The 14,961-nt window shown below is 47.4% G+C and overlaps 1 protein-coding gene across 1 annotated transcript in view; it reads left to right on the top strand.

The window, feature by feature from the left end:
• Positions 1–9,665: 9,665 nt before the first annotated feature.
• Positions 9,666–14,961, top strand: part of SCIN (scinderin) — a 175,924-nt gene continuing 170,628 nt past the window's right edge. Inside the window, exon 1 of the mRNA XM_040352263.1 lies at positions 9,666–9,969. Within this exon, the coding sequence (XP_040208197.1) occupies positions 9,777–9,969 (193 nt within the window). The 5' untranslated portion in view covers positions 9,666–9,776. The remainder of the gene's footprint in view (positions 9,970–14,961) is intronic.

Here is a 14,961-nt window from a genome sequence, read left to right as displayed (position 1 = left end):
ATTTCCCAGTGCGCATTGCTCCAAAGTACGCCGCAAAGACGTCATTGGTTTAGACGTGAACGTAAATGACATCCAGCCCCATTCACGGACGACTTACGCAAATGACGTATCTTTTTCAAATTTCGACGCGGGAAAGACGGCCATACTTAACATTGTTACGCCGCACTTATGCCACCACATAGCAGGGGCAACTATACGCCGGGAAAAGCCTAACGTAAACGGCGTAACTTTACTGCGTCGGCCGGGCGTACGTTTGGGAATTTGCGTATCTAGCTAATTTGCATACTCGACGCGGAACTCGGTGGAAGCGGCACCTAGCGGCCAGAGTAAATATGCAGTTACGATCCGACGGTGTAACACAGTTACGCCAGTCGGATCTACGGGAAATCTATGCGTAACTGATTCTAAGAACGACGAGCCGAGCGTGGCCGAGCCCAGCCGAGTGTACCCGAGTGTACTGCACTCGGTATATGTGGGCTTTCTGAGCGCCGCCGCCGACATATACCGAGTGCAGTACACGCGGGTACACTCGGCTGGGCTCGGCCACGCTCGTTTTGCGAGAGGAGCCGAGCGTGGCCGAGCCCAGCCGAGTGTACTGCACTCGGTATATGTCGGCGGCGGCGTTCAAAAACAGAGCGGGAGAAGCGGGAAGAAGGGGGGAGGTTCAAAAAAACAAACTGAAAAATTCTGATAAATAGAGAAAAAAACATCAATTGCAGCCTCACTGTGCCCATTAAATGCAGCCTCACCGTGCCCATTAAATGCAGACTCACTGTGCCCATCAAATGCAGCCCCACTGTGCCCATCAAATGCAGCCTCACTGTGCCCATTAAATGCAGCCTCACTGTGCCCATCAAATGCAGACTCACTGTGCCCATCAAATGCAGCCTCACTGTGCCCATCAATTGCAGCCTCACTGTGCCCATCAAATGCAGCCACTGTGCCATCAAATGCAGCCACAGCACCCCCCCCCCCCGCCTGCTCACTGTCTGACACTTACACCATCTTGGTGGCGGGTCAGGCAGCGGATGACGGCGGCGAGCTGTGGGACAAGCAGCGGGTCAGGCAGTGGCTCCTGTGTCCTTCATGCTTCCTCTATGCTTTTCCTCCTGCTAGACATCCAAATTAGGAGTGCCTGCAGTGTCATCTTAAGAGCATTATAGGCCCCCGGGCAATACAGTGCACTGGGGTCCTGTCTACACAATTACGCACGAGAATTACTGACAAAAATCATAACATTTACTGGCAGAACCACATTTTTTACTGCCACTGCAAAAAAAGTACCTACAATTACAGTTTTCAGTGCCCAACAATGCAAATGTCAGTATTTAAACTATAAACATATAGCTAGTGCTATTAGCAATGTGTTTAAGTTCAACAAAAGTAAAAAAAAAAAAAATCTCTTCATTGACATGAAGGTCAGGTTACTATAACCCAGCCAGCACAGAGTTTCCTCTTACATCAGAGTCTGCAGGATTCCCCCTTACAGTGAAAGGGAACTCTTATGTAAAGGGGAACGCTGCAGATCATGATCAAAGGGGGGAACTCCGATGTGGAGGGGGGCTATGGTGACCAGAGACAACCTTATATCAGAGTCCACTGCTTTCTCTTTCCCACTTACATCAGGGTCCGCAGACTGAGTTCCCCCTTGCACCTTGCATTGTAAGGGGGGATCCTGCAGACTCTGATGTGGGGGGTACTCTGGTGACCAGAGACCACCTTCCTTAGATTAAATACACAAAGGTAAGGGGGTCACTAATATAGGAGGGGGAACCTTTATATCAGTGACCCCTTACATTTTTGCATTCACTCCCCCCTTACATCAGCAACCCCCCGCACTCGTGGAGGACCGGATCTTCTCTGTGATTTCCGCGAACTGGGCATGGGCAGTTCTAACCCATCACTCTCCATAATTTTTTACTGGGGTTGCTGGGCAGCCGGTGGGGCCCCCCAGGCAAGCGGGGCCCCCGGGCAACTGCCCAGCGTGCCCAATGGAAAAGATGGCCCTGAGTGCCTGTCCTTTCAGTCAATCAGGTGACGGGTATCAGACCCGCGCTTCCTGATTGGCAGAGAGGCGGTTCAGTGTTAGAAAAGCAAATGCATATTTGCTTTTCTAACACACAATGCTCTGCGCTCCGGGCCCACCCTATTTTGAAGCCTATTAGAGCCTATTGCTCTAATCAGGTGCTTCAAAAAAACACCCCTGCCACTGGAATTCAGGCGCCCGGCGTCCTGAAATGGGCCGGATGCCTGAATAGGGGGAGGCCGCGGCGGCCATGGATAGATTCCTGCTATGCACAAATCAATCCATTAAAGGGTCACTAAAGGAATTTTTTTTTTTAGCTAAATAGCTTCCTTTACCTTGCTGCAGTCCTGGTTTCATGTCCTCATTGTTCGTTTTTGCTTTGATGTTGCTGTAAATCCTCTCTGTTCTGGACACTTCCTGGTTGCCTGTTTCCTGATGACCACAGTACTGGGAGATTTCTCACGGTGGTCACTAAGCAAGGAGGTGTGATTACTGTGTGTAAAACGAAACTGGATTGGTGCTGAGGAGTTTTAGACAAAGTATCACTGCTCTCTATTGGCTGACTGCCCTCTAGTGGCTCTCTGTACATCAGAGAACCAGGAAACAACAGCAAAAACGAAACTACACTGCAGGCACATTATATGATTGTTTTTTTATCTATTTTTAATCATTTTTAAAAGGAATCAGTTAACTATTATGTCTCTATGCCCTGTAAACAGTCATTTCAGCAAAAAAAAAAAATTCCTTTAGTGACCCTTTAAACATATAGGGGGTGGCCTGGAGAGAGGGGGCGGCGCCCGGGCGCCCTTAATAGATGGGCTGCTGCAGAGTAACTTGGTAGGAGATTAGGGATAGGGTGACCACATGTCCCGGATTGCCCAGGGACAGTCCCGCATTTTTCAGGTCTGTCCTGGGCGCCTTTATTCCAGGACAATACAGTGTCCCGGAATGAAGTAAAATGATCAAATGCCACCAAAAGAAAGCTCTATTTGTGGGGGGGCATCCATTTTATTTGGGTACAGCGTGACCACGCAATTGTCAGTTAAAGTAACACAGTACCGCATCACAAAAAAATGGCCTGGTCATGAAGGGGGGTAAACCTTCCGGAGGTCAAGTGGCTAATGTGAGGAGGGAGAATTTTTCAATATGAATATGGAATCAAGAACACAGGTCATGATCTCAACCAACAGGAGCAAAGTTCCAATATATGTAGCCAGGTGATGGACTACAAAGAACATGGAGAAGGAGACATTTCCTCCTATATAATTAGTTTACTTTCGCTTTCTGAGATACTGATGTTATGCTGCACTATTCTCCTCTGTCCAGCAGGGGGAGAGCTAAAGCCAAGCAAACCTATAGATTGCTAAGCAGAGCGCTGAGAATCCTGGGAGTTGTAGTTTGGGATGGCCGTCATTTTATGAGACCCATAGACTCTTTGGACTACAGATCCCAGTGGACACTGTGCAGTAGGAAAAGTGGAGAGAGGATTTTTTTTTAAACTGCCTGGTGAAAATTCTTCCTCTTGGCACAGAGGAGAGAGAGAGTGAAAGTATCTCTGTCTGAGTATTCACCTGCCTGCAGGGATGCGAACCCAAGACTGGGAGTGAGAACACCTTGGGGGCAGTGCGACACTGCCCACATCACAGAACCTGCACCACTGCCACAGAGAAACTGAGGGGGCCCCCACTTCCACAGTGATCATCCGCAGCAGCATTCTGGGAACTGGTGAGAGGGCCATCCGCCCATTACTGACATTGCTAACAGAGGCTGAGCTACTGAGAGCAGGACACCAAGTGCACCCAACCCATACTTCATCTATAGCAGCCCTTTACTGCATTTCTTAGACTGCACCCTTACCAACCCCAAACTGCAGTTTACCAAACTGTCACGGTATATGACCGATGACTACACTCAGTGCCGGCCCAAGACATTGTGCTGCCTGGGACCAAGAATGAAATGTTGCCCCCCCCCCCCCCCCCCAGAAAAAAAATCACGCCAACCAAAAGGCCCCCACATTCATTATTTTATATCATGATAACTAAAGGGGACCCGTCATGGCTCTATACATGTATAAAGGAGTATAAAGAGGACCTGTCATTGCTCTATACATGTATAGGAGTATAAAGAGGACCTGTCATTACTCTATACATGTATAGGAGTATAAAGAGGACCTGTCATGGCTCTATATATGTATAGGAGTATAAAGAGGACCTGTCATTACTCTATATATGTATAAAGGAGTATAAAGAGGACCTGTCATGGCTCTATACATGTATATAGAGGACCTGTCATTACTCTTTACATGTAAAGGAATATCAAGAGGACCTGTCATGGCTCTATAAATGTATATAGGAGTATAGAGTACTTGACATGGCTCTATACATGTATAAAGAGTATAACGTGGGCCTGTCATGGCTCTATACATGTATAAAGGAGAATAACGAGGGCCTGTCATGGCTCTATACATGTATAAAGAAGTATAAAGAGGACCTGTCATGGCTCTATAAATGTATATAGGACTATAAAGAGTACCTGTCATGGCTCTATACATGTATAAAGGAGTATAACGAGGGCCTGTCATGGCTCTATAGATGTATAAAGAGAACCTGTCATGGCTCTATACATGTATAAAGAAGTATAAAGAGGACCTGTCATGGCTCTATACATGTATAAAGGAGTATAACGAGGACCTGTCATGGCTCTATACATGTATATAGAGGACCTGTCGAGACTCTTTACATGTAAAGGGATATAAAGAGGACCTGCCATGGCTCTATAAATGTATATAGGAGTATAAAGAGGACCTGTCATGGCTCTATACATGTATAAAGGAGTATAACAAGGGCCTGTCATGGCTCTATAGATGTATAAAGAGGGCCTGTCATGGCTCTATACATGCATATAGGCGTATAAAAGGACCTGCCATGGCTCTATACATGTATCCAGGAGTATAAAGGGATCTGTGAATTGCCGGCGGCCACAATGTCTTTTGCACAAACTAATCAGTGTACGCTAATTGTGTTTTTTTTGGTACCAAAAATATGTAGAAGAATACATATTGGCCTAAACTGAAGAAAATAGTTTATTTTTCTAAATTTTGGGGATATTTATTATAGCAAAAAGTAAAAAAAGTATATATATTTATAGCACAAAGAATAAAAACCGCAGAGGTGATCAAATATCACCAAAAGAAAGCTCTATTTGTGGGGAAAAAAAGGACATCAATTTTATTTGGGTAGCGGAGCTCAGGGAACGGGCTGGCGGGCATCAGTATGCTGCCCCTCTAAAGGAGTATAACGAGGGCCTGTCATGGCTCTATAGATGTATAAAGAGAACCTGTCATGGCTCTATACATGTATAAAGAAGTATAAAGAGGACCTGTCATGGCTCTATACATGTATATAGGAGTATAACAAGGGCCTGTCATGGCTCTATACATGTATATAGAGGACCTGTCGAGACTCTTTACATGTAAAGGGATATAAAGAGGACCTGCCATGGCTCTATAAATGTATATAGGAGTATAAAGAGGACCTGTCATGGCTCTATACATGTATAAAGGAGTATAACGAGGGCCTGTCATGGCTCTATAGATGTATAAAGAGGGCCTGTCATGGCTCTGTACATGCATATAGGCGTATAAAAGGACCTGCCATGGCTCTATACAAGTATCCAGGAGTATAAAGGGATCTGTGAATTGCCGGCGGCCACAATGTCTTTTGCGCAAACTAATCAATGTACGCGAATTGTGTTTTTTTTTGGTACCAAAAATATGTAGAAGAATACATATTGGCCTAAACTGAAGAAAATAGTTTATTTTTCTAAATTTTGGGGATATTTATTATAGCAAAAAGTAAAAAAAATATATATATTTATAGCACAAAAAATAAAAACCGCAGAGGTGATCAAATATCACCAAAAGAAAGCTCTATTTGTGGGAAAAAAAGGACATCAATTTTATTTGGGTAGCGGAGCTCAGGGAACGGGCTGGCGGGCATCAGTATGCTGCCCCTCTAAAAGTGCTGCCTGGTACCCATGGTACCACCCGGTCCCATCATAAGGCCGGCCCTGACTACACTGCACCTGTACCACACCTATGCCGCACCTTAACTGCATCACTGCCGCACCTTTACTGCATGCTGGTTTACTATAACTTTTGTTAAAGTGGAGTTCCACCCAAAAATGGAACTTCCGCTTTTTGGAATCCCCCCCCCTTCTGTGTCACATTTGACACCTTTCAGGAGGGGAGGAGGGAGCAGATACCTGTGTAATACAGGCATTTGCTCCCACTTCCGGGCATAGATCACTGCGGTGACCACAGTGACCTACACCACGTCCGACACCTACTTCGTCCCCCCCGCTGTCTTCTGGGAGATACACAGGTCCCAGAAGACAGCAGGGACCAGTGGGATTGCGCAACGTGACTCGCGCATGCGCAGTAGGGAACCAGGACGTGAAGCCGCAAGGCTTCACTTCCTCATTCCCTTACGGAAGATGGTGGCGGCAGCACCTGAGAGCTGAGGGACAAATAGGCTTCGGGACCCGACATCGCGAGCGCCCTGGACAGGTAAGTGTCCATGTATTAAAAGTCAGCAGCTGCAGTATTTGTAGCTATTGACTTTTAATATTTTTTTTTTTACGGCAGAACTCTGCTTTAAATGCACCACCTTTTCTTAAAGGGCCCCAATGATAGCTGGCAGAAGAACAACATAAAGGACTGCCCCCTTAGACAAACCACCCTGCGATTCCCTTTTTGAACCCTTCTACCATTTCTTTCATTTTTTTCTTTCAGACAGTATACTGTACATTTAGTCAGTCTTAGTGGGGTTTGTGTTTAATCACTAGCCACTAACCACTATCGGGAGGCACGATCTGTCACCCTCTGTATCCACTGGACACAGCGGAAGACAGATCATTGTACCGGGCCGTCACTATAGTGGCGGATAGCTGGTTCTGATGGATGGGCACTGACAGATGGCTGGCACTTATGGGCAGGCACTGAACTAAATTACATGAAAGGAACTTAAACTTTGTTTCTATGCTGCCTGCGACGCCCATCTTGCTACACCCTGCACTTGGCCACATGAAAGCAGCAGCGGACATCTTGTTACACCCGGCCCGCACTATATTGGATGGGTGTAACAAGATGTCCGCAGCTGGCTTAATGTGGCCAAGTGCAGGGTGTACCAAGATGGACGTCGGGACTCTGACTGTACAGCGGCAACACGGAGCGTCACTTCAGTTGCCGAATGTGAAGGCTCCGGTCACCAGTGGATGATGGCTGTGGCTGCCCCTTTCCCCCCCCCCCCCCCCGCCAGCTTACCTGCTAGCTTGCTCGCTCTGCCCGCGGATTCTGCCGGCGGACTCCGCCCACAGACTTCCTGCTACTTGCCGCCTCTCTTTCCCCCCTTACAGGTATCGGATTAGGCATCGGCAGCATTTTCGCGCAAATGCTCGGTATCGGTCCCGATACCGATACTAGTATCGGTATCGGGACAACCCTAATACACACTGTCTGACAAAATTCCGACTGTCCAAAACGCGCTGACGTAAAACACTACGACGAGCCAAGAAAAATGAAGTTCAATGCTTCGGAGTGTGCGTCGACTTGATTCTGAGCATGTGTAGGTTTTTTGTCCGTCGGAGTTGCACACAGACGATAGGAATTTCCTAGTGTTTTTTTTTTGCCATCGGAAAAAAATAAAAGTTGTTCAATTTGTAAACACCGACGGAAAAATGTCTGATGGGGCCCACACACGATCGGAATTTCCGATGAAAAAAGTCGGACTTTTTTCATCGGAAAATCCGATCGTGTGTACGAGGCATAAGTCTGTTCAAATTCACTTTGTCTAGGTTCACATGTGTGCATGTACAGTTGATCCTTTTTTTTAATGTGTTTTTCATGTGTTTGCTGATTTTTATTGGCGTAGAAGACTGTACCAGTCTCTGTACCAGTCTCCTACACCTAAAAAACCCACATGAAGCATGATACACAATAAAAATAAAAATGAGCAAACGTGTGAAAAACACATAAACAAAAAACTGTACATGCACAGATGTGAACCTAGACAATTAGCTAGATTCACAAAGAGTTACGCCGGCGTATCAGTAGATACGCCGTCGTAACTCTGAATCTACACCGTCGTAAATTTAAGCGTATTCTGGAAACCAGATACGCTTAAATTAGGCTAAGATACGAGCGGCGTAAGTCTCCTACGCCGTCGTATCTTTGGGTGCATATTTACGCTGGCCGCTAGGTGGCGCTTCCGTTGTTTTCCGCGTCGAATATGCAAATGAGCAAGATACGCCGATTCACGAACGTACGTGCGCCCGTCGCAATTAGTTACGCCGTTTACGTAAGAGATACGCCGGCGTAAAGATAAAGCTGCTCCCTAGGTGGCGCAGCCCATGCAAGGTATGGACGTCGGAACAAGCCTACCTTTTTACGTTGTTTGCGTAAGTCGTACGCGAATAGGGCTGTGCGTAAGTTACGTTCACTTCCTAGACAGTGTTCGACGTATCTTAGGCATTCTATCCGACGCATGCGCACTGGGATACGTCCACGGACGGCGCATGCGCCGTTCGTTAAAAACGTCAATCACGTCAGGTCACGAATCATTTACATAAAACACGCCCCCCTGTTCCTTATTTGAATTAGGCGCGCTTAGGCCGGCCCATTTACGCTACGCCGCCGTAACTTAGGAGGCAAGTGCTTTGTGAATACAGCACTTGCCTCTCTGACTTACGGCGGCGTAGCGTAAATACGATACGCTACGCAGGGTCAAAATTAAGCCGCCCTACCTGAATCTGGTCCAAAGTGAATTTTGAACAGACTTAGGGCTCTTTCACACGGAGCGGATCTGTATTGATCCGCTCCGTTAGCCCGTTTGGCTCAGCGGAGATTCCTCCGTTAATCCCCGCTGAGCTGTCGGCGGACAGGGCGGTCCCCGCACACAGTGCAGAGACCGCCCTGTCTCTCCTCGGCTCTCCCCTATGGGGAATCGGATGAATACGGACCGTGTGTCCGTATTCATCCGATCCGTTCCGCCGGACGGAAGAAAAATAGTGTTTTCTTCCGTCCGCAAAAGCGGATCTTTGCGGACGCGGATGGTTGCGGACGTTAGCGGATGCATCATCCGCTAACGTCTGCAATCCCATAGGGATACATTACAAGTCCGTAAACTGACTTGTAATAAACGGACCGTTTGTCCGTACGCCCTTAGGTCTATTTTTTTTTTATCAAATAGTTTTTTATTGTTTTTTCATAATATTCAACAAAGAAAAACACACCAACTCACATAACATTTCCCACATATTCCCCCACCCAAATAAACAACCCTAAAAAAAAAAAAAAAATAATAGAAAAAAAAAAAGTATATTCTTAGACAAAAATGTAAAAAATAAAATAAGAAACATAAATAATATAAGACCAAAAACAACTTCCCACCAAAGAGCTGACTTGACGGACCTCTTTGTCTATTTTTACGTTCCTATATGTAATATAAACACATAAAATGAAAATAACTTCTTCCTCGCCGTCATGAATGAAGTCTCTGTCGCTGTTCTTTCTCCAGCAAAGCTGAGACTGATTACTGTACACACCTCCCCGGCCCTCCCTTTTCCTGCCCTGACTATATAACTCCAGCATTGTACATTAATCCTGCACGCTTGCTGACTGAGCGCTCGCAAAGGGACGTAAGCCAATTGCTCCGTATTAAACTTCTTCTTCTGCGCTCTCCTGGATCGAGCCATGGTTCTCTATCACAAAGAGTTTGAGCACGCCGGCGCCAAATCCGGTCTGCAGATTTGGAGGATAGAAAAAATGGACCTGGCTCCGGTACCGGCGAATCTCTTCGGCAACTTCTACGTGGGAGATGCTTATATTATTCTGCATACCATCCAAAAGAACACCAGCAAATTCTACGACCTGCACTACTGGCTGGGTAGGTTGCGTTGCAGCATTTTAGCTCGCAGCGTTTTCTTCATGTGTATTGTCATAAAGCTTTACCCTACTGCACACCATGCATTCTTCACCTGTCACCTGTCACTATGGAGGTGTGGCGTGTTAATATGCTTGTTGGCGTGTCAGTACTGGCTGTATACAGAGTAACATGACTTATTACGACCAAACGTTCTACTACTGTGCAGAAACCTTGGGGTTGGTTTAGTAATTACCTATTCATACATTGTGGTGCCCTAATGGGCACTTATATAGCATGGCCCAGATTCAGGTAGAATTTGCCCCTTTTGTACGGAGGCACAGGGCAGCGTTTTTGCCCTGCGCCCCCGCAAATTTACTGCGCCGCGCGCGATTCACGGAGCAGGAGCTCCGTAAATTGCGTGTGCGCTCTTTAAAATTGCCCTGCGTAAGGGCGCCTAATGTAAATGATCCTGTAGGGGGCGGGAATCATTTAAATTAGGCGCGCTCCCACGCCGAGCGTAGAGCGCATGCTCCGTCTGGAAACTTTCCCGACGTGCATTGCGGCAAATGACGTCGCAAGGACGTCATTTGCTTCCAAGTGAACTTGAATGGCGTCCAGCGCCATTCACGAATCACTTACGCAAACGACGTGAAATTCAAATTTCACGACGCGGGAACGGCGGGTATACTTTAGCATTGGCTGCCCCTACTATTAGAAGGGGCAGCCTTACGCTAAAGACGCCGTACGGAAACTCCGTAACTTGCGTACGCAGGGCCCGCGCAACATTGTGAATCGGTGTTAGTATGCAATTTGCATACTATACACTGACCACAATGGGAGCGCCCCCTAGCGGCCATCGCAAGAATGCAGCCTAAAATCTGCGTGGCATAAGAGCCTTATGCCACGCAGATTTTAGGCTGTAGTCGGCGTTACGATGTTCCTGAATCAGGAGCATTCGTAACGCCGGAGCAAGTCAGCAATTGCGCTGCGTAACTATGGTTACGCAGGCGCAATTGCTCTCTGAATCTGGGCCATTGTGTTGTGGCAGCCCATTCATTATGAAGGCCACTCACAGCTTAAACCAGACGTTCTCAACTAGGGTTCCGCCAGAGGTTGTTAGGGGTTCCTTGAGATGTGGCCGGATGGACCTCCAATCTGATGGCGTCTGCTTGGTTCCAGGGCCAACACCAGTTGGCAGAGCCAGCAACATCACACTATGTTTTTGCCTTGTCTGAAAGGTGGTATTCTGACCAACACTGTAAGGGTGGCATTCTTCCAATTGACCACCATTGTAAAGGGCAGTCTTCTCACTGCCCCCCAATGTAAGGGGAATTCTTCTCACTGCCCCCCAATGTAAGGGGAATTCTTCTCACTGCCCCCCAATGTAAGGGGAATTCTTCTCACTGCCCCCCTCAATGTAAGGGGAATTCTTCTCACTGCCCCCCAATGTAAGGGGAATTCTTCTCACTGCCCCCCAATGTAAGGAGAATTCTTCTCACTGCCCCCCAATGTAAGGGGAATTCTTCTCACTGCCCCCCAATGTAAGGGGAATTCTTCTCACTGCCCCCCAATGTAAGGAAAATTCTTCTCACTGCCCTCCAATGTAAGGAGAATTCTTCTCACTGCCCCCCAATGTAAGGAGCATTCTTCTCACTGCTGCCCCCCAATGTAGGGAGAATTTTTCTCATTGCTCCCCAATGTAAGGAGCATTCTTCTCACTGCCCCACTCAATGTAAGGAGCATTCTTCTCACTGCCCCACTCAATGTAAGGAGAATTCTTCTCACTACCCCCCAAATGTAAGGGGAATTCTTCTCACTGCCCCCCAATGTAAGGAGAATTCTTCTCACTGCCCCCCTCAATGTAAGGGTAATTCTTCTCACTGCCCCCCTCAATGTAAGGGGAATTCTTTTCACTGCCCCCCAATGTAAGGAGAATTCTTCCCACTGCCCCCCAATGTAAGGAGAATTCTTCTCACTGCCCCCCTCAATGTAAGGAGCATTCTTCTCACTGCCCCCCAATGTAAGTGGAATTCTTCTTCCTGCCCCCCAATGTAAGGAAAATTCTTCTCACTGCCCCCCTCAATGTAAGGGGAATTCTTCTCACTGCCCCCCAATGTAAGGAAAATTCTTCTCACTGTCCCCCTCAATGTAAGGAGCATTCTTCTCACTGCCCCCCAATGTAAGGAGCATTCTTCTCACTGCCCCCCAATGTAAGGAGCATTCTTCTCACTGCCCCCCAATGTAAGGAGCATTCTTCTCACTGCCCCCCAATGTAAGGGGAAGTCTTCTCACTGCCCCCCTCAATGTAAGGGGAATTCTTCTCACTGTCCCCCAATGTAAGGGGAATTCTTCTCACTGCCCCCCAATGTAAGGAGAATTCTTCTCACTGCCCCCCTCAATGTAAGGGGAATTCTTCTCACTGCCCCCCAATGTAAGGGAAATTCTTCTCACTGCCCCCTTCAATGTAAGGGGAATTCTTCTCACTGCCCCCCAATGTAGGGGGAATTCTTCTCACTGCCCCCCTCAATGTAAGGAGCATTCTTCTCACTGCCCCCCAATGTAAGTGGAATTCTTCTTCCTGCCCCCCAATGTAAGGAAAATTCTTCTCACTGCCCCCCTCAATGTAAGGGGAATTCTTCTCACTGCCCCCCAATGTAAGGAAAATTCTTCTCACTGTCCCCCTCAATGTAAGGAGCATTCTTCTCACTGCCCCCCAATGTAAGGAGCATTCTTCTCACTGCCCCCCAATGTAAGGAGCATTCTTCTCACTGCCCCCCAATGTAAGGAGCATTCTTCTCACTGCCCCCCAATGTAAGGGGAATTCTTCTCACTGCCCCCCTCAATGTAAGGGGAATTCTTCTCACTGTCCCCCAATGTAAGGGGAATTCTTCTCACTGCCCCCCAATGTAAGGAGAATTCTTCTCACTGCCCCCCTCAATGTAAGGGGAATTCTTCTCACTGCCCCCCAATGTAAGGGAAATTCTTCTCACTGCCCCCTTCAATGTAAGGGGAATTCTTCTCACTGCCCCCCAATGTAGGGGGAATTCTTCTCACTGCCCCAAATGTAATGGGAATTCTTCTCACTGCCCCCCAGTGTAAGGAGAATTCTTCCCACTGCCCCCCAATGTAAAGATAATTCTTCTCACTGCCCCCTCAAATAAGGAGCATTCTTCTCACTGCCCCCCAATGTAAGGAGCATTCTCCCCACTGACCCCCAAAGTAAGGGACATTTTTCCCACTGACCCCCAATGTAAGGAGCATTCTTCTCACTGCCCCAAAATGTAAGGGGAATTCTTCTCACTGTCCCCCAATGTAAGTAAAATTCTTCCCACTGCCCCCCAATGTACGGAGCATTCTTCTCACTGCCCCCGAATGTAAGTGGAATTCTTCTTACTGCCCCCCCCCCTCAATGTAAGGAGAATTCTTCTCACTGCCCCCCAATGTAAGGAGAATTCTTCTCACTGCCCCCCCCCTCAATGTAAGGGGAATTTTTCTCGCTGCCCCCCAATGTAAGGGGAATTCTTCTCACTGCCCCCCAATGTAAGGGGAATTCTCCTGACTGCCCCCCAATGTAAGGAGCATTCTTCTCATTGCCCCCCAATGTAAGGATCATTCTTCTCACTGCCCCAAAATGTAAGGGGAATTCTTCTCACTGCCCCCCAATGTAAGGAGCATTCTTCTCACTGCCCCCCCCCCAATGTAGGGGGAATTCTTCTCACTGCCCACCAATGTAAGGAGCATTCTTCTCACTGCCCCCCCCCCCCCTTCAATGTAAGGGGAATTCTTCTCACTGCCCCCCAATGTAAGGGGAATTCTCCTCACTGCCCACCAATGTAAGGAGCATTCTTCTCACTGCCCCCACCCCAATGTAGGGGGAATTCTTCTCACTGCCCACCAATGTAAGGAGAATTCTTCTCACTGCCCCCAATGTAAGGGGAATTATTCTCACTGACCACCAATGTAAGGAGCATTCTTTTCACTGACCACCAATGTAATGAGCATTCCTCCCACTGAACATTGATGGATCGGGTTAAGCAGAAGGTTCCTCAAGGCCCAAAACTATTTTAGGGGTTCCTCTTGGGGGATGAGGTTGAGAAAAGCTGGTGTAAATAAACAGAAGCGCCAGACTAAATTCATATAGGAGTCCAAAACAGCTTTTGTGATTTGCAAAGCATTTAAGCTCTCTTGGGCCCCTTTATGAATTTGGTCTGGTTCTCCTTGTGTTGCTCCAGTGAGCTCCTCCAGTGTCTTTTTACCTTTTACTAAGATTTGAAAGACCCAGCGCCACTTGGATGTATCAATTTGAACAACAAATATGAATGAGATTCCAATGCACCACAATGGATGAAAAGATGTGCATGACCCTCAACAATGCAGCACACCACAACGCTTCATATATACACTATATCACCAAAAGTATTGGGACACCTGCCTTTACACGCACATGAACTTTAATGGCATCCAAGTCTTAGTCTGTAGGTATCAATATTGAGTTGGCCCCGCCCTTTGCAGCTATAACAGCTTCAACTCTTCTGGGAAGGTTGTCAACAAAGTATAGGAGCGTGAGTTGAGGTCAGGACTCTGTGCAGGTCCGTCAAGTTCCTCCACCCCAAACTCACTCATCCATGTCTCTATGGACCTTGCTTTGTGTACTGGTGCACAGTCATGTTGGAACAGGAAGGGGCCATCCCCAAACTGTTTCCACAAAGGTAGGAGTATGAAATTGTTCAAAATGTCTTGGTATGCTGACGCCTTAAGAGTTCCCTTCACTGGAACTCAGGGCCAGATTCACAAATGAGATACGACGGCGTTTCTCCTGATACGCCGTCGTATCTCTGTTTCTATCTATGCGACTGGTTCATAGAATCAGTTACGCATAGTTAGCCCTAAGAACCGACTGGTGTAATTGTTTTACACTGTCGGATCTTAGGATGCAGTACCGCGGCCGCCGCTGGGGGGAGTTTGCGTCGTAAACCAGCGTCGGGTATGCAAATTAGGAGTTACGGCGGATCC

This window comes from Rana temporaria, chromosome 5, assembly GCF_905171775.1.
Source record: "Rana temporaria chromosome 5, aRanTem1.1, whole genome shotgun sequence".
Taxonomy (NCBI): Eukaryota; Metazoa; Chordata; class Amphibia; order Anura; family Ranidae; genus Rana; species Rana temporaria.
The sequence above is the reverse complement of the archived record's forward strand: the minus strand, read 5'-3'. Positions and strand labels throughout refer to the sequence as shown.